This window comes from Herpailurus yagouaroundi, unplaced genomic scaffold, assembly GCF_014898765.1.
Source record: "Herpailurus yagouaroundi ecotype Mexico unplaced genomic scaffold, PumYag 163, whole genome shotgun sequence".
NCBI lineage: Eukaryota > Metazoa > Chordata > Mammalia > Carnivora > Felidae > Herpailurus > Herpailurus yagouaroundi.
In genome coordinates this window covers 42,397,225-42,417,644 of record NW_024412404.1, presented here as the reverse complement: position 1 = coordinate 42,417,644, position 20,420 = coordinate 42,397,225, and the positions used below count along the sequence as shown (strand labels likewise).

General features: G+C 50.1%; 1 protein-coding gene across 9 annotated transcripts in view; it reads left to right on the top strand.

The window, feature by feature from the left end:
* Positions 1 to 20,420, top strand: part of SH3PXD2A (SH3 and PX domains 2A) — a 243,574-nt gene that overhangs the window by 102,925 nt on the left and 120,229 nt on the right. For 8 of the 9 annotated variants that reach the window (XR_005793634.1, XM_040486336.1, XM_040486337.1 and 5 more), the window contains one exon: positions 18,067 to 18,143. Coding sequence is in view for 8 of the 9 variants with exons in the window: in XM_040486336.1 (XP_040342270.1) it covers positions 18,067 to 18,143 (77 nt within the window). In the remaining variant the exon portion in view is untranslated. Of the gene's footprint in view, positions 1 to 17,796; positions 17,901 to 18,066; positions 18,144 to 20,420 lie in introns of those variants that run through there. The other variant, XM_040486339.1, reaches the window with a different exon arrangement.

Sequence of the window (20,420 nt, the reverse complement as noted above, 5' to 3'; positions counted from 1 at the left end):
ACTCTGTCCTCAGGACTTCCCTGGTGTATGGCTATGTTTAGTCCATCCATGTAATATAAACCACTGAACCTCCTTCGGTGAATTAATTTCTGACCCAAGCTTCACACAGGTAACTTGGTAAGAGCTATGCAGACCTGAGTTGCCCACCTGTTTCTGGCACCCTGTGGGATGGGGGTGTAAGTTACTGCATAGCCTCTGTCACCCGCCACCAGTCTAACCTGGAGGACACTTGGCCCCAGCCACACTCCCTCATCAGCTCTAAGTCAGGACTCTGTAAGTCCCCACTCTTCCAAGACAGGGTGAAGTTTGGGGCCAAGAAGATGCTAAGGTTTTTATTTCAGAAGTCTGTCTGGATTGGGGGTGGGCGAGACTGTCTTGTGAATCCCTTGTGGTTTTGAAGATGGCACGGCACAAGTATGTCTAAAGTCTGTCTGTCCAGTTATACTGCAGGGTTAGGAGCAGGAAAAGTGCTTGGGTCTCTCTGAAGAAGTCCCTGGCAAAAGGGTTAAGACAAAAACAAAGACAAACAGGCCCTGGTTTTTAAAAGGAGAATGTTTTGCTCTTCTCTATAAAACAATTATAGCAAACCTAAGCTCCACAATAAGGGAGCCAAAGGAGGAGGACTGAGATGAATGAGTGACTGTTAACTTGGTGCCTTCTCTGCTTGGCAAGGTTTGTACTCCCAGCTGCTTCTTTCTGATCTGAAAAATGAATTTGCAACTTTAATAGTTGGTAATTGGTGAAGATGGCTAGTAAGGCCTATGTGGCTGGCAAAGCTGTTCTCTCTTACTAGCAGGTGGCCCAGAGATCACTTTTTGTGGAATTGGGTATAGGGGAAAAGTTGCAAACAGCTTCCTGAGAAGTGGTGTGCCGCTTGGAACGTTTAGCAAATTAAACAGTTGGTTATAAAGGAAAGATTCCTCCCTAAGCATTATAGCTACCATTTAAGTACATACTTGTGCCAGATATCGTGCAAAGTGTTTCTGTGCTTATATTGCCTCATTTCATGACAGCTACTCGCTTTACATATGAAGAGTCATGGGCTGGAAGGGGTATATGACTTGCCCATGGCCACTCAACTAGTAAGATGCAGGACTGGGATTCAAACCCAGGTCCTTCCACTTCCAAGCTCTTGACCACTCACTATTCTCTATGTCCTGGCTGTGCTTGCTGCAGAGTGAGCTTGACCAAAGATGTACTGCCTGGAGGTTTGCTATATGAAATGTGGGAATACTACCTATACTAGAGTGTTTGCATTTCTTTAAACTATATTTCAAGTTTTGTATGGTTTTATCAGTTAGACATTGGTCAGCTTTGTCCTTTTTTGGGCACTTAATTAAGTGTCACATTCCTACAGTAAAGGTCTTGCCTAGATTAGATTATTTTCGGCTACTTTTCACTTAACCTACCCAAGTTTAGCCAGCCACCTAGTGGCCAAATCTGGAATTGCAGGCATAGTTACCAGAAGGGAATAATTGCAGGCTTTGTAAACACATACCCATAAAGTAACCATGCAGCAACAGTCATCACAGCTTAGTAAACCATGGTTCAACAAGGAACTAAAATTGAGGAAGAAAGAAATCCTACTTTACCTTTGTTTCTCTCTGTGGCCCTAAACCAGAGAGTTTTCATTTGGGGTACCAAATAGAACCTTAGGAAACATCACATGGTTTTACTTGCTCATTCCTAAAACTTGGTGTGAGAGGAATTCTGAGCCTACTTAGCTGTTCCTGACAGCTCTTCCTCCAAAATTAGGATGGTCTCCTGTGCATTGTAGTAGATTCATTCAGATATGTTCTCATGGGGGCATAAGAACAAGTCCTAGATCTTTCTGAGCCTGAGTTTCCACATCTGGGAAATACTAGGATTGGACTTGATACTGTCTGGGTTTTCTCATAGTCCCAATATTTTGCAATCTAATAGCTTTTAAGACCAAAGGGATAAATGTCCAATGATGAAACATCATACAAAAGAGAAAACATTTAGGGAAACAGAGGTCTCGTAGGCCCACCTCACATCCCACTGCATTGACAGAATATGGCTTCCTCTGTATAAGGCCAGCTTTGTGCCCTTCCCCCCACCCCCCGTTTCCTTTGGAAAGCGCAGAAAGCCCCCTTGTCTTGAATGCTTCCCTGCAAAGGGCTCCTGCTGAAAGACTGCACACACACAGCCAAGACTTTGACCTTCACCTTTGAACCCCTGACTTACTTGGTGAGAATGAGTTTTTATCCTTCTCTCTCTAGGTTTCGGTGGGGGTGGGGAGAATCTAGCTAGGGTTAGCAGGAATTCAATGAAAATATAAATAGAAACATGGTCTATAAATAACACTGCCCCCAAAATATCTGGAGACATGAATACCGGCAGACAGCGGACAGTCACAAATCATGACGGCCTGGACAGTGAGTGAGCTTTGTTCATTTGCTTTGGGGTCTCTCGGGATACTCCAGACTTGCCAGTGGGTCCTAGAGAAACCCTGTCTCTTTCTGGGCTCTAGAAACGCCTTCCTTGTTCACTGCCCTCACACCCATCTTCTCCTAAACCTGCTTTGTGAGCAGATACATGTAGTGGAGCAAAGTAAAGCTGCCTGGAATCGGACCCTAGCTTTTAGTCTCAGTACTGTGTGACCTGGGGAAATTCAGAACGTATCTCTGGGCTTTCTTCCTCTGTGGTCATGGGGATTTTCAAAACTGGAGTTTTGAAGAACAGGAACCGCGCCTGATTTTATCTTGGTTAAGAGGGTGGAGTCTAGTGCCAATCCCTGTATTGCCGCCTCTAGCTGTTTGGCCTTGGGCAAGTGACTTAACCTGTATAACTTCAATCTCCTTGTTAAATCGCTGGATAATGGTATCTGCTTTGTTGAACTGTTGTAAGGAGTAAGTGAGTTAATATTTTCAAAGGGTTTAAATCAATGCCTAACACATAGTAAACATATATAAATGTTTATTAAATAAAGAAATAGGGGCGCCTGAATGGCTCAGTCGGTTAAACATCCGACTTCAGTTCAGGTCATGATCTCGTGGTTTGTGAGTCCAAGCCCCGCGTCGGGCTCTGTGCTGACAGCTCAGAGCCTGGAGCCTGCTTTGGATTCTGTGTCTCCCTCTCTCTCTGCCCCTCCCCCATTCACACTCTGTCTCTCTCAAAAAATGAATAAACATTAAAAAATAATGGTGATAATAAGGGAAGGAAGGAAGGAAGGAAAGGAAAGGAAAAGGAAAAGGAAAAGGAAGGAAGAAAGAGTTACCTGGTACATAGTAGTAGCTGCTTAACAAAGTTGTCAAGTGAATGACTGAATGGGACCAGAACTGCCTATCTTGAGTCAACAAGGGTAATGTAATAAGATTGTGTGTCAGTTCTTTCTAAGCCCAGGATGCTTTAAAATGTAAGTGGGGTTTTTATTCTTACCTGCTGGTGTGGCAGTCTGGCAGGAGTTAGGTACAGTCCCTCCTTGTCCTCATCCATTATTTCTGCCTTGGACACGCTGCATTTTGTTTGCCTGGGAGAAATGCCTGGAGCTCGTGCATCTTGGCAGGTAGAGAACTGCTCGCTCTGATGCATTGCTCTACAGTAGCACCAGCCTCTCTGCGTAACCTCATCCCCCATACCCTTTTTAGCATGACACCCGCATTTTGCTTAGTGCCGGCAAAGTTCTTTGCTAGCAAAGCCAGCTCTTACATAGACCAACGATGGTGTAGCCTTTTGCTATGTGCGTGCCATAAACATAAGAGAAAAAGAAAACAAAGCTCCCTCCTCTCGGAAAGCAGCCTGAATGCTCCAAATATGTCTGATTCAGGTAACCCAGGGGCTCTCTCATGAGCAGTGCTGGGCCTGGGTCAGTGACCTCGTGCTGTGGAACAAATTACATCCTCCCGCCCCCAATTTAGCAGCTTAAAACAATAGCCAACATTTCTTATCTCAGAGTTTCTGTAGGTCAGGAATTCAGGAATGGCTTAACTGCACAGTTTTCATACCACATCTCTTGGGAAGTGACTGTCCAGATGTCAGCACAAAGCGTGACTGGGGACTCACTGGGCAAGACAGCTCACTCACGTGACCGGCAGACTGGTGCTGGCTGCCGGCAGGAGACCTCGGGTCCTTGCCATATGGACCTCTCCATAAGATGCTTGAGTGTCCTTACAACATGGTGGCCAGCTTCCTGCAACATGAATGATCTCAGAGCAAGACAAGAAGGGGGCTGCGATGTCCTTTACAACCTAGCCATGGAAGTCACCCTGTCCACGGGGAGGACACCCAGGGTCCTGCTGCTTCACAGATCAGCCCTATACAGTGTGAGAGGGGACCGTGTGAAGTAAGTGACCCTGAGGTATGCGTCACCAGGGGCCACCTTGGAGGCTGACTACCACAGGCTCCTCTGAAATGGTGTCAATGGTGGCAGCTCTTGTTGTGGGGTTAGGATTGGGGTAGAAATTAGAAGTAGGAAAGACAGCTGAGTACGGGGCCCAGGGGAATATAACCTGTCGATGCAAGAGCTACACAATCCACCCCAGAACCAGGCTGCTGGACCAGCTGCCCTGCCGAGTCCCAGCCTGGCTGCTAACTCACTGTGTGAAGTTGGGCAAGCCATGGCCCTCCCTGAGCTCAGCCTTGACCCCAGAGAGTAAGGGGTCTGGACATGGTGACCTGATCTCCTGGTTTTAACCCCAGGATCCATTTGGACTGTGGTGGCTGTCGACACTGGTGAGAACACGGGCTTGAGCTTGTGCTATGAGTGTCCCACCAGCGACTAGGCCCAAGTGTGCCGCCCGCCCCCTGCCGTGCCGTCCCCGACCCTCAGCGTTAAGATTTGAGGGAGAAGTGCTTTAGAATGGGCTGATGGTGCCTGTGTTCCCCCCACTCCCCCAGGTAGACACTGTGGTCCTTGGCCTTGATGGTGCAGGAGCTCCGGTGTTTCTCAAACAGTACAACTTGAATGGCTCTGCTTTTCTCTGTGTGGTCCATGTGATCAAACTCCAGTCACCCATTCAGTCTCTTCTAGTGCCACTCGTAACCTGCACCTGTAACCTCCCAACGCATTCACTTTACTTTAGCTGGATCCTGTTATCTCTGGACCTTTGCTCAGGCTCTTCCCTCCTTCTGGAACATTCTTTCCCCTTCCCTTGCCCTGGCTCATTCCCACCGCGTTTCAGGCCTGTCCTGCCTCCTGTGTATCCCCGTTGTAACAGATAACACTGCAACGCAATGCCCACACAGACTGCATCCCCTGAGAAGCAGGGACTGTGTCTGCGTGGTGCATCATCACACCCCGGCCCCCAGCACAGCACCTACATTCAGGAAGGCTGGATTGTCGGTGAGTGTGTAAGTGGTGCTGGGTGACCGTGCTCATGGGGTTGGGCTGGGGTTAAGACGTAGCTCTTGGGGGAGCACCTGGGTGGCTCAGTCAGTTAAGCGTCCGACTTAGCTCAGGTCATGATCTCACAGTTCGTGGGTTTGAGCCCCGCGTGGGGCTCTGTGCTGACAGCTCAGAGTCTGGAGCCTGTTTCAGATTCTGTGTCTCCCTCTCTCTCTGCCCCTCCCCTGTTCACACTCTGTCTCTGTCTCAAGAATAAATAAACATTAAAAAAATTTTTTTAATAAATAAAAAAAGACGTAGCTCTTGGGGAAGGCAGACCAAGAGGATACACAGAGAAAAGGTACAGAGAAAAGAAGGAATAGAGCAAACTCATTTAAGATCCTAGGCGCTTCCAGACGGCCTAAAGAAAGAGGCCATGGCACATTAAATTTCAGCTCTGCCGCTTACTCATTTTGTGACCTTGGGCAGGTAACTCAGGTCACTTTTCCAAAAATCAGTTCACCCATCCATAAAATGGGAATGGCAACAGTACCCAGTACCTAGGTCATAGATTGTCATCAGATCAAATAAAAGAATAAATATAAAATACATAGCACAGTGCTTATCTCACACCAAATACTTGGTGAATGTTACCTATTACTTTTATGACGCTCACTACCCTCGCCGGAGGGCGGGGAACCACAGCAACTGTGTGGGTGGGAGGGTGCTGAAGAGAGTTGACTGGGCTCAGTTCTGCCAACAGAGCCAAAGCTCAAGAAAGGCAGTCTTTGGGGGACTGTGTCCACCCAGAGGGAGCCAGGCAAACTTCCCTCTGGCTGGCACGGCCAGGCCTGTGGTTGTGCGGCTGTTTTCCAATGGGCCTCTACATCCTGGGGATTTTCCTCTGCTACAGACCATCAGAAGTAAACTGTGTCTTTCAGCATCACTCTTGGGACCAGGGCTGCCCCTGCCTGTCCACAGCCTCCTGGGCTGGCTGGGCCTTTCTGTTGTGTCACTGTGCCTTGGAGGCCCAGTACCCCTGGCCTGCCCCCCACCACTGGCCCCTGCTGTGGGCCAGGCCACAGGGAGAGGCTGCCGGAAAGCTCTGCCCAGCGTCCCACCGTCCCCTTTCCTGAGGGCAGCCTCCCCTGGCAGGGAGGAGCTGGGGCTGCTGGGGCTGAATAGGGCCTTTTATTCTCTGGTTCTCACAGGGAGGGTGCTGAGCCACTGCCCACCACGCCCGCCACACCCACATCCACACGGTGGGGACAGCTTGGCCCTGATGCTGGGCTCTGAGTTAACCACACTCTCTGGCCCCACTCTGTCTGGGTCCTGGAGGGCGAGCCCATCCCGCCTGTGGCCCCCAGCATGGGCAGGGTGAGCTACACGTGCTAGTCCCCTCAGGGGTGTGTGTCTGTGTATATGTGACTGTGTAAATGAGAGAGACAGTCTAGAGCGAGAGGGCGTCAACACACACACACACACACACACACACACACACACACACACACATCCATACATCCATTCAGCAAATGTCAACTGGGGGCCACTGTGTGCCAGTCCTTGTGCTGGGCCCTGAGGATACAATAGTAAATGAGACATCATACAAAGAGGTGAGACCGTTACACTTCGCAGTGAATTCTGGGGAGGAGACAGTGGAGGACTGGGAGAGAGGCAGAGAGACCCAGTACTGCCGAGGCCTCCTCATGCGTTCATCTGAAGTATGGAAGGCGATATCTGTGCAAAGGGCCATGGGGACTGTGTCCTGGGAGAGGGGACGTATGCACACAGGCCCCGTGATGGGAGAAACCTGGGCGTGTCTGTGGCATTAACTGATGCCCAGCATGGCTGGCATGATGAGACCTGATTGCAGAAGGAGGCACGGAAAGGAGTTTAGATTTTATTCTCCGTGCACTGGGAAGTCACTGAAAGGTTTAAGCAAGGTTTCATTTTAAGAATGTTATTTGGGCTACTGGGTGGAAAATGGACTGGGAGTCAGACAGACGAAAGGTCACAGTACGACTCACGGGCTGTTAGCCAGACATGGAGTGATCTGGCCTTTCCCTTCTCTGTAACAACAGGCACTTTGTGTCGGACCCTTCCTGTGTGCCCCGCTCTGTGTGCTGTGCTTGTCCTGCGTGCTGCTTCCACTTGGTGTCTCAGCCCTGTAATCCCACATGGCAGATGAGAAGGCTGATGCTGGGGCCTGTTAATGTCCCCAGGACACGGGTTCAAAAGGCCCGGGCCTCTCAGCTCTGTGACCCACCCTCTGATCCTACTGCTGGCAGATGAATGGTCCTAGATTTTGATTTTTTTTTTTAACCTTCTCACTGGACCAAGAATAGGAAAACACAGCTGGAAGGTGAAATCAGACCAGTATGACTGTGGCTGAGAAGGTCAGTGCCTTTTGCCTTTGCCACCTGGCCCACCATTAGTATACATATTACACCGGTTTACCAAGCACTTTCTAGGCTGTGCTCAGCCGTGTCCAAGCTGAGCTCTGAATGAGACCACAGTCTTTGCCTTAAGGAACCCCAGTGGCATCCAAGTGGCAATTGTCCTCAAGTGTGGCCACTTTAAGCACTGTTATAGTTAATCCCAAATCCTCTCCCTTCCCTGGAGCTCCCTGGCACGTCTGAGGTCATCCACAATGCTCTATCTACCTCCCAGGGTTGGGCTGGGCCAGGCCAGCCTATATTTCCTGCCAACCCATGGTGCTCTTGTGGCCAACATCCTTCCCTAATTTGATATCTACTGGGAATCCCTAGATGCCAGCTTCCTTCTAGGTGATTCATAAGACCTGAGCTGCCCTTGTCTGGCAGCGTGTAGTGAGAACATATAGCTCACTATACGTTCTCTCCAAAGTGAGAACATATAGCTAATGAAGTATCTCCAGTCTATATCAGGGCCGAAGACCAACCCTGGGCATTCTCCAAACAAGGGACAACAAGCTGACAAATTCAGAGGGTTTGTTTCTGTGAACACGGCTCTTCCCAAAGCTAATGCTGTAGGTAAGCATTTACCCTTGTTGACAACAATTAATACAAGTATGTTCACATTTCACAGAAAAGGGACTTCATTCCAGGGATCGAGACTCACTGTGCCCTTCAATTTGCTGCAACTTGAATCAAATCATAAAGCATATATTTTTAAGTAAGTCTGGAGAAAATAAAAGTAAATGCCACTGAAACAATGAATGTGTCAGTGCCCCCTTCTCTGTGACACATACCACCCAGGCTAGAGTTTCAACATCCATACTAGTGTAGAAGTACCAACAAACCCCAGCTAAAATCTGCTCTGGTGTAGTGAAGGTCTTCCGGGGTGCAGGTGATTCTGTTTCTTGGCCTGGGCCCTGGTTACCTACGTGGGCTCCATTTGTGAAATTCATTGAGCTATGCACATGCATGTGTACTTTTCTGTGTGTGTATTATACTTCAAAAAGAAAGGAGTTTTGAAAAAGGAAGGAAAGCTAAAACAAAAATTTTTTAAAAGGGTAGGGGCACTCTTGGATGACTCAGTTGGTTAAGCATCCGACTCTTGATTTCGGCTCAGGTCATGATCCCACAGTTTGTGAATTCGAGCTCCATACCAGGCTTTGCGCTGACAGTGTGGAGCCTGCTTGGGATTCTCTCTTTTCCTCTCTCTCTGCCCCTCCCCTGTTCTCTCTCTCTCTCTCTCTCTCTCTCTCTCTCTCTCTCAAAAAATTAATTAATTAAAAAAAATTTTTTTAAGGAAAGAAAAAATTGTTCTGGTCACAGCTCTGTAAGGCTGCTCGAAAAGACTTCAATTCTGTTTGATTCAGTAAAGATGTATTAAAACCTCTGATGTGCCAGGACTAGGTGTTTTCTTTGTAGCAGACACCCATAAATCCCATGGGGCCCCATTGAGGATGGGGGAATAAAAGATTTTGTTCCTTTAAGACTGGCTCTGCACTGGGGAATGGGAACCTCCAAATCAGAATTTGGAAAATCATTTTTCTCTCCTGGATGTGATGGTTCTTACTGTAAGCATGCTGTGGCTGCAAGAGGAGTTAAGGTTTCCATCTGTGGCGAAAGCCCCCTGGGTTTTTTCAAGAGTGTTTCCCTGAGCCTGTGGGAGAGGGGGCGGAGAGTGCCGTGTGGGAGGCTCGCCTGTGGGAGTCATCCTAGCGCCCCCAGGTGGCCGGGTCAAGTAAGTAATCGCTGCCTCTGTTGTGTGTTCTGTTCTCTGCTCTCTGCATTGGACTAATGGAAGAGCGTCCCAAAGGAGAGAAATGGGAGCTGCGTGGGAGACACAGTGTTTTTAGGGGGCGAGGGTTTGAATCAGGAAAGGTTGCTACAGGCTGAAGGGAGCTAGTGTCTGGCCTCGGGTGGGAAGATAAGTGACAGAGGGTGCCAGGGAAACACTATACTGCTCAGATCCCAAGCAGCCAGTGAGGAGGTAGGCGGGACCAGGCTGTACCCCCACCCCCATGCTACCCCACCTATGTGACCTTGGATTGTCAGCTCATAAGAGATTCCATTTGCTCAACGTTTGTGATGGGCTGGGCTCCGTGTTAAATGATTTTGTACATCAGTTCATAGACTCCTCCCAATAATCCTCTGAGTTAGGTATTACTGTGCCCATTTTGCATTTTGAGGAAACTGAGATTCAAATAGGTTGGGACTTGTCCCATATCACATAACAGTAAATGGCAGGGCCAGATGTACTAATCAGGAACCTCTCGGTGACAAGGACTAGATCCATCTCAATCTGGTGTAAGAAAAATGGGGAAATTTATTGGCTCATGTAATTGAAAACTTCAAGGGTAGTGGTTTCAGGCATGGCTGGATGTAGGTGACCAAATCGTGTATCTCTCTAGCTCTCAGCTTTGCTTTCTTTGGCAATTTCATTCCCAGACAAGCTGTCCCAAATGGTGGTGGCGATTTGCAAAGATACATCCTAGCAACTTGGGGTTCACAGTGTGTGAGTTAGCAGCTCCTGAGGAAAAAGTACTTCTCTTTCTGGTAGTTCCCGCAAAAGTCCCAGGCCGATTCTCCTTGGACCAGTTTGGGTCACACACCCATGGCTGGACTATACAGATTGGTAACTCCAGGTGTTTGGGGTGAAGTGAGCCCCACTGAACTCACACAGCCTGAGAATGAAGGAGGGATTGTTCCTCAGAAGAAGCTCAGGACACTGCAGTACAGACGCTCGCAGGCAAACCTACAGATGCCTGCCATGCGAGACTCTAAGCCAGAGCTGTGGGGTGGAAGCTAATTATTCCTTTTCTTCCCTACAGGCATTGCCTGCGTCTTATCACTCTGTCTTAGTCTGGTCGGGCTGCTGTAACAAAAAACACACAGACTGGGTGGCTGATAAACCACAGAAACTTATTTCCGACACTTCTGGAAGCTGGAAGTCTGAGACCAGGGTGTTCGGGTGGGGGTCTGGTTGCAGATTTCTCACTGTGTCCTCACATGATGGAGACCACAGGGAGTCTGTGGAGGTGTCTTTTATGAAAGAACTAATCCCATTTGTGAGGGCTCTTCCTCCAATACCATCTCACTCCCCAAAGGCCCCATGTCCAATATCATCACATTGGGCATTAGGATTTCAACATGAATTTTGAAGGGCTCAAACATTCAGACCATAGCACACCCCATGAGCGTACATACATGTCACTTTTTGCAGGGGTGGGGATTCCTCCAATAACCTTTTCATCTTCTCTCCCCAAATTGGTTTGGCAAAGAAGAGGCTCTCCTGGGTGCCGCATCAGCCAGCAGAGCCAGAGAGGACCCCCTTTCCACTCAGTAGGCTCTCTGACCCACAGAGCTTGCCTGCCCGCTGACAGCTCCAGAGACTCTCCACCCACTCTCTCCAGACAATCCTCTGACCTTCCTGAGGGTATCAGTCAACACCCACATGCATGGCACTCGCTCAGTGCCAGGGATTGCCAGGGACAGAGGGAGTATAGAAAGTTATCCCTGCCCTCAGGGTGACTGTGGCCCGTTTAGGGATACAAGACTGTCATGAGTCAGGACAACTCTGTAGATGTTGCCATAACCACCTGTAGCGGGTTGAAGAGCGGCCCCTATGTCCACATCCTAACCCCCAACTTGTGAGTATGACTTCATTTGGAGAAAGGGTCTTTGCAGATGTCAAGTTGAGGATCTGGAGATGAGATCATCCTGACTTTAGGGTGCGCCTGAACCCAAAGGCAGGTGTCCTTATTGAAGAAAGGCACAGGCAGGTTTGAGACACAGATGGACGAGGGGAGGCCGTGTGAAGACAGAGGCAGAGACCAGAGTGAGGTGGCCACAAGCCAAAGAATGCCTGGAGCCCCCAAAACCTGGAAGAGCCAAGCGTGGATTGTCCCCTAAAGCCTTAGGGGGAGCATAGCCTTGCTGGCACTTTCAGACCTCTGGCCTCAGACCTGGGGGAGAATATATTCTGTTGTTTTAAGCCACCAACTTTATGGTAATTTGTTACAGCCGCCCTGGGAGACTAATGCACCCCTTCCCTTTTTGTCCTTAGATCCAATTAGACTGGTGGGAGCGTTGTTCATGGAGAATGAGGCCTCTGCACCATGTGCTCTGGGGCCTCTGGGCCTGCTGTGGCCTCTCCTGTTTCTAAGGCCAGTCCCCTGTGATGGTCCAGGTTCTCTGGACAGCCGTGAAGGGAGAGGGTTGAGAGCATCTGCACCCTGGGAGGCCAGGGTGGCCTATGTATCTGGGAACCCCTAGGGAAGGTGAGACTGGGCCCTGGGATGGTGACTCCCTGACAAATTCTCCAGGACAGCAGAGATCAGGGGCAAGAGTGGGGTGACTGCGAGAGGGTCCTAGAGGCTGGCCAAGGAGGGCAAGACAGACATTCAAGGAAGGCTTCATAGAGGAGGCCTTGGGATGGAGAAGGAGTCCCAAGGCACTTCAAAGAACACCAGACTCCTTTCTGTGGCTTACAACACAGCTACACGGCCTCTCTTCTGTCTTTCAACTTTGCTCTGTAGTTGCCTCTGGCTGAGCATTCTTGCTCCAGAACCTTACATGACTGGCTCCCTCTCCTCAAAGTCTCCACCAAACTTCCCTGACCACTAGCTGAATTCTCCTGCCCCCTAGGCAGGCCCCTTCCCATTCCCCTTTTTATTCTTTTTTAGAGATGGGAGGAGACACATATGTGTAACCAAACTACTTACTAGATATGAAAATTGCATACTGTGTCCCGTCCATGCACATCCTGTCCCCAATCTAAATGTAAAAACCTTGAGAGTAGGGCCCTGTCTGTCTTGTTCGCTGCGGTCTTAGCACCTGGAGCATCAAGATGGTGATGGAGGGATGGGTGGCATTCCAGGTGGCAGAAAAAGCAAGGAAGAGGGGGTCCTTTGAGGAAGTATAGGTGCTCACATACACACTGTGAATCTTGATGAGGAGAGGCTGCCAAGATTACATCAGTTTGGACAGACCAAAAGAGGCCCTGAGACTAGTCCTTTCCTATTACTTCTGGAGCCTACGCTCTCAAATCGCCCCCCGTACAATGGGTGCTTGCCCATCTGTAGGAACACATACCCGGTTCATGGAAATTGCCAGACTCTTCGTGGCTGAGCCATGTCCTCCTCTCTCAACTTCTTGAAACAGTTCATTCTGCAGAAGCAAGTGCCAATTACTAAGACCCATCAAGTACCACTGAGATGCCTCATTACATGCATAGTGTCCTGGGCGGGAGGAAGAAATCCCTCTGCCACCCAAGCATGGGGACCTTCCTGAGTCAAGGCCCCAGCTGTGTGTCCTGGCTCAGAGTGGACACTGCTGATGAGAAGGTCAGGCGACATGGGGGATTGGGGCAAAGATTGATCTCCCTCGGGTGATGCCCACTGACTTGTGGCGGATACCCGCCCACAGAGCAGGGGTGGGGGCATAGGAAGGACAGGGAGGTTTGCTGTTTCAGGGAGCTCTTTCTTTCCAAAGTCCATGAGACACTGGTTCCCGCTCCTTCCCACTTTGCTGGTTCATTCACTGGGTCATTTGTATCTGGTAGGCAGAGACCTTGGGAGGACCGCTTGTATGTGGGGTACCATGGCGTGTCCCACCGTCCGTGGTTATGGCTTATGTAGTTCTCAGTCATCCCCCAAGGCGGCTGATCCCTACATCATAGCAGAGCACCTAGTATGGAGGAAATGTTAGTAATGCTTCCATCACACGCAGAGTAAAATCCTAAGTCCTCACCATGGCTCTCAAGGCCTCACTTGATTGGACCCCAAAGACCTCTCTGAATTCATTGCCTTCTGTCTCCCTCTTACTATATGAGCTGTAAAATCCCAGGTTGAAATCTCAACTTAGCCACTTAGTGGCTGTGTGACTTTGGACAGTCCTCTCTGAGCCACCATCCCCTGTGCAAGGTAGGGATAATAAAATTACTTGCTTCAAAGTCATTGTGGGGATGAAGTGAGAGAACCCAATGAAAAGCTCTTAGCCTGTGCCCAGCACGTAGTAAGCACTTGGCTACTATTACCGCTTGTCTCGCCCCTCCTCTGCCCCTCTCAATTCCACCATGCCCGCTGTGCAAATCTTAGGACTTCTAGAGGGAGCAGCCATGGAGCCACAGCCCTTTGGTCTCCAGATGAGAATCCAGAGGAACCTGCTTCAGGGTCATGCAGCCAGCCTGTGGCCCAGGCAGAACTTGAACCCAGGACTCCTGCTAAGGCCCCTGCTCCTTCTGCTGGTCGCACCTCCTCAGCCCAGCCCAGAGCAGCAGCAGCAACAGGGACCTACACTTATGTGCTTGGACCCTGTCAGGCTCGACAACTTCCTTCTCCACTTTCAGGAGTGAGTTATGTCCTGAGGTCTATTTTATGCCCTGTGTGTAATCTTCCTTACGATGCTTATCATATTTCTGGGGCAGCATCTGCATGGCTTTGAAGACTCTGGCAGGAGCTATAAATGGGCTGAATTACATTTACAAGAGGCCTTCAATGCCCTGTGGTCTCGGCTTCCTTAATGGGGATTTTCCTCCTGCTCCTTTTTTTCTCTCTCCCTTTTAATACAGTCACCGGTTTGGCTTTCCGAGTGCGGTTTGGATTCCTAACAGAGAAGTCAAGACCATAGAATCCCTTCCAGATCTTCCCTCCCTCTTTCCCCCTCCTACCCTCTGCCGCTTGTGCCAAAGCCCCAAGAAAAGAAAACGTTGCTCCTGTCAGGATTTCAGCGGGAAGGAGAGAAGCCCTGTTGGGATTCCAAAAAATCAGCTGGGAAATGGCTTGTACAGAAACTCTCCTCTGACGCTGCACCCGAGCAACAGACCCACAATCTTTGTGAAGGGTCCCAGAGGCATGGTGGCCTCATTTGCAGGGAGTGGGTGTGAGGGGCAAGGTGGGGGTCCTGTACTCATGTGAGTGGGAACCCACCTATCTCCCCACCTCACCTACCCCCATCCCCCCCTCTGCCAGTCTTCTGCACCGTGTGGAAGCCTTAACTTTTCCTCAACTATTTGCTTTATGGTGGTTCTGTCTGCAGCTGGATCAGGTGATCTCTGCAGGTGATCTTATGTGATCTGCGTATCTTCTGTATCTGTGTATCTCAGGGGTACCAGACTCAGGGGTTTGGCCAGCCTTGAGAGGGGCTTGTTTGGAGATGGAGGGATTTTGTCTACCATCTTTTCCCTTTCCTTTTTGTCCCTTGCCAGGATGAGAAAGGGCAGGAGTGCTATTTTTGGAGGATGGATAAGTCATGTTTCATCTCCTTTCAAAGGATCGCATGGCAGAGCCAGGTCCATGGGCCCGGGTCCCTACTGTGGTCTCTCCTTTGGTTTCCTGTGCTGCATAGACGAGTCCTCCAGGTTCCTGCGAGCTACCATGTGACCACTGGCATCACTGGGACTGCGCGATCTCCAGCTCTTGATGTATGAGGCTCAGGTAGAAGGCTCAGAAACCCTGACCCAGGGAGTTCTGTCGTTTTGTCAGTCCCGAGAGCAGGCCTCCTCACGCTATGCGTTTATTTGCACATGTTGTCCCCATGGCTGTGCGCATATGCTCCCGCAGCACGCAGGCAATAAAGCGACAGGCAACCAAAAAAGGGTAGGAGGCACAGAGGCCAGGAATACCAGATCTGTGACATCTTCCTCCAAGGAAAAGAAGCTATCTCCAGTGTCTTGATAAATCATGTTTTATCTCCTTTCTAAAGGAACACGTGGCAAAGCCGATTTATCTTGATGACATTGTCCAGTCCGCACAGCATCGTCCCTCTGACGGGGAGATGGCCTGTCTGCCTGGCTTCGGAGAGGAAGGGAGGAAAGAGAGCTTGAGGGACAGTCCAGGAGAGGGAAGTGAATGGGCCAGCAAGTACCTATGGGGCGCCTGCTGTATGCAAAGCCTCGTGCTGAGTGGGGTGTGGGTGCCAAGGGGAGGAAGGAGGTGATCACATCTGATGTGGGGAGATGAGGGGCCCAATGGGAAGCAAGTCACACATGATGAGATGAGTTAGATGCTCCCCGGTCCGACTGGAGCAGGGCTGGTGACCAGTTCTTCTGGTGGCCAGGAACTCAGGCTCTAGCCTTCCGAGGTCCACTGCCCTTGACCTCTGTCTCTGGAGGCTGCTCATGGGAAGGACTGGGAGCTTTGCTGTAGCCACAGGAGCATACTCGGCGGGAAGTGCCAGAGATGTCCTGGCACTCTCAGATGTTCACAAGCAGGAAGTTGGTGACAAATACCCCTCACCCTCAGTTGGGATACCTCTGAGGTGTAGTCCATATTATCCCCAACAGACCTGAGCTGTGGCTACCCATAGGGGTGAACTGGCTGGGCAATTCTTCCTTCCCTTCCCTGTCTTCCCTTCCACTCCCCTCCTGCTATCTTCTGGGATCTGCTCCCAAATAAACCACTTACATGCCTCATCTCTGGGTGCCACCGGGGAAACAACTTAAACCAAGGCAATGCTTCGTACTTCCCTGGGGCCCAGATAGAAGAAACTCAAGTGGATTGACATGCAGTCTGTGTATCTGTTCACATGAAATGGCAATTATCTTAATTAGAACTCCTTTAATGCAAGTGTAAAACTCCATCTCCAATTAGTTTAAAAAATGATTTTATTGCTTCATACATGTGAAAAGTACCAGGTAGACCTTGGGTTCCAAACAGCTGTATCCAGCTTTCAAATGATGTCAAAGGAATCTGCTGTTCTTCTCTTTGCTCTGCTTTTGAACCATTCGGGAAGCATTTACTGAGCCCCTATTTCGTTCCAGGCACAGATCCTTTCTCTCAGTAGGTTTCCTACTGAGTAATTCCTACAGTAATAAATATGGCCACTAGAAGCTTCAGGCTTTCATCCTGCCAGCTTAGCAACTGTGGGAGAAAAAACCCTCCAGCAGAAGTCTCAGGGCTGACCCTCATTGGCCCAGATGGCGTCCCCTGCCCATCTCTGAGCCAATCACTGTGATTCTGGTTGGCTGGGCTGGGTCACAGCCCAGTAGGCTGGGCCTACTCTTGTTGCCAGGGGGTGTGGTTAGAAAACCCCAGGGACCAGGAATGGAGGAGGGAGGCTCTCCAGAGGGAAACTGGGCAGACTTGAACAACAGATGTTTGTTACAGCTATGGGCTGGGTTGTGTGTGTCCTAGGATGTGTCAGGCCCCTGATGGAAGGGGGCTCACACATATCTGTAACACGCAGCAGAATGAGGTGAGTAACTTAGGAATGGACAAAGTATGTGGATGTTCTGGAAAGAGGAAGTTGCTCCTAGCTCAGCTAATCAAGGAAGGCCTTCTAAAAAGGGGACATTGGTGGTGCCTGGGTGGCCCAGTCAGTTAAGCGTCAGACTCTTGGTTTCAGCTCAGGTCATGATCTCATGGTTCGTGAGTTCAAGCCCCACATCGGGCTTCGCGCTGACAGTGTAGCCTGCTTGGGATTCTCTCTGTCCCTCCCTCTCTGTCCCTCCCCAGCTCATGCTGTCTTCTCTCTCTCTCTCTCTCTCTCTCTCTCTCTCTGTGTGTGTGTGTGTGTGTGTGTGTGTGTCTCAAAATAAATAAACTTTAAAAACAATGAAAGGGGCATTGACTCAACATCGATGGCCATGGGGCATAGAAATGTTAACCATGTCAGGACTTGAAAGTCAGACCAAGGAGATCAAACTCTGAATTGAACTGGCTGAAAAGGACTATACATTGATCTGGTTGTTAAAATTGAATTCAGCAAGCTCAGAAGAGCCTGCTGGGAAAGTCTGAGGGGCTGGCCTTTCCTGTAAGCCTTGCCCATACCTGCAGAGGGGTGTACCAGCCCATCTGCACAGTGGCCTGCACTGTTGGAGGCTGTGTGTACAGAGAGGCTGGAGAAAAGTCAGGCTGGGGCAGCCGTGCTCCCTTGGCATTGGCCTGTGCCCGCCCTGGAAATAGCCACCCACCTAAACTAAGAATAGGAATTCCTGCCTGACTGGCAGGAAGGAATGCTGATTTCTCAAGGAGGGATGGGCCTGAAAACCAAACATGGCGTGTGGGTTGGGCCGTCCTTTGTATTTATTTGTGAGGTCACTTGGGAGCCACACCCATGTCAGGGCATCGATTCTGCCATTAGACCCAGACAAGGTGATTTGGCCAAGATGGCAGCCTCTGGGGCTCCTGGGCCCCAGAGGTCCTGGGCCCTCAGCCTTGGGCGCCTCCTACCCCCTGGGAGAGGTGATTGCTCCTCTCTTGTTTTCTTGACAATGGGCAGAGGTGGTGGCACTTGGTAGCCAGCTAAAATGCTGAGAAGCTGAGGGAGAGGGGAATGAGTGTAGGTGGCCCAGGTCCCATGGCAGCCTTCCCCAGAATCAACCGGCTCACGAGCGTGTGTCTCTTCCAGGCAAAATCCTCTTCCGGAGAAGCCACATCCGGGACGTAGCTGTGAAGAGGCTGAAGCCCATCGACGAGTACTGCCGGGTAAGGGTGCGTCTGCAGGCGGGGAGGGGCCGGTCCGTCTGCCAGAGAGTCTGTCCATCTGTGAAGGAGAGCCATCTGTATAAAACTCTTGGCTGTGGTTTAGCAGATGCATCCTGACACCTGGCATTTCTTGGCCAGAGAGGTGGGTATGACTGTCCCTTAGGGAGGGGTCGCTCGTGACTGGGCCACCCCCTGGAGCACATGGGCCTTGGGATCACAGCTGAGACTTCTTTTGGGACATGTCCATGTTTACAAAACACTATTTTAAATCACTTCCACCCACTCGGGAGCTCAGTTAAGGGGTCTCCTGCTGAAGGGATTCTGTATGGGACTTTTTGCTTGAAACAGGAGAACTGTTTCTGTGAATTCCTTTCAGGACGTTGTTGGAACCAATTCTGAGTTCAATAGTATCTGAAATATCGGAAATGCATATTTGTTTATTCACAGAAGTGTTGATGGTCACGGATGTTTGTGCACACGTTTTTATCGATGCAAGCCCTCACTCTCACAGACACACGGGTGCGTGTGCGCAGGCGCCTCAAAACAGCCACTGCCAGGGGCGCCTGGGTGTCATTCGGTTGAGCGTCTGACTCTTGGTTTCACCTCAGGTCATGATCTCACGGTTTTGTGAGTTCAAGCCCCCGCATTGGGCTCTGTGCTGGCAGTGTGGAGCCTCCTTGGGATTCTCTCTCTCTCTCTCTCTCTCTCTCTCTCTCTCTCTGTCCCTACTCTGCTCCTGCTGTCTCTGTCTCTCTCAAAATAAATAAATAAACTTAAAAAAAAAAAAAAACAGCCAATGCCAAAGAACAGATGGGAGAGTGACCACGGGGTCATGAAACAGAGTCCCTTCCTCTTTCCACTTTGATTAGAGCCCAGGATCTCGGCAGCGAAAACGGCCTGGGCACCAGACCTCTGGACAGCGAGGCTGCCTGGGTTCAAAACCCTCACTAGCTGCATGAACTTGGGCAAGTCACTTAACTTTCCAGAGCCTCAATTTTCACACCTGTGTAATAGGGAGGAGGACAGTGGCTCCACAGACGGTAGTCGTGGGGATGAAAGGAGCAGGCACAGGCCAGGCACCAGCACAGTGTCCGGGAGAGAGGAGGCATTCAGGAGACGCTGGCTTTTGATGATTATTATTAAAAGGCGTAAACAATACACTGTTACCACTGGCTTTGATGGAAATGGGACTTCTTAGTTCAGTGAAACTTGTGGAGTCTGACTCAAGACCCTTGAGGAGAAGCAAGTATGGGATAGTTGCAATGCTGGCATTAGGACGGGAAGAGCTGGGATCAAATACCACTACCCCCCACCAGCTCTGTGACTCTGGGCGAGTTACTTTACTTCTCTGAGTCCCGGTTGCCTCCTCTGGAAACCAGGGTAAAGGCAACTCTTGCAGAGTTCACGAGAGGCACTGCACAAGAGAATATGCATCATAGTGTTTGTCACTTCTGAAATGCTCTGTCCCTGCACGGAATCACTGCTGCACAGTCCCTTGATGCACTAGTGTTTTACGATTCAGAAACACTACGTTTGGCAATAGAAATGTTTAAATAAGAATCAAGTTGCTAGAGGTATTAACTGGTGTCCCCAAGCCCGTAGGAAGACGAACACTCCCATATAGTCTCCATCAACCCAGGTTTCCATTTTGTGACTGTGCCAGTTATACTCGGTCACACTGTCTGCCTTAACCTAAAGAGAATTCCCGCTGATGAATTGTCTGACACGAGAAGCTCCTCTTCTTCGGATCAATATTCATTTTTCTCTTTAAAGAGCATTTGCCATTTCCAGTTCAGTTGATGGCTGCCGCCCGAGCTTTTATTTCTCTTTATTCCTCTCCCAAGAAGTTAAATAAATGGGCAAAGCTAATGGAGGAGGGGGCAGAGGGGGGGAGGCCTCTCCCAGCTGGGGATTTATGGCTCACATCAGCCTCAGCCTCCTGAGCTGGTGGAGCCCGAGGCATCTGCAGTGGAAATGCCGTATCCTAGGCCATCCGGAGGAGGAAACTGATAACATCTTATCTCCTGGGATCAGGCTTTGAACAGGACTCCTGAATCAGGATGAGATTCAGGGGGGCTCTGGGGCCCCAGTGGTGCCCAGTTGGTGGCCGGGGGAGCCATTTAAGTGGAGTCTGCAAGAGGAGGGGCCTCCTAACCTGATTAGCACAGAGCCAGGCAGCAGAGGAATGTCATGGGTTCACCAAGCAGCCAGCCATCTCACAGGCTGTAATTTACTCTGAGAATGGCGGGGGGGGGGGGGGGGGGGGGGGGGGGGGGG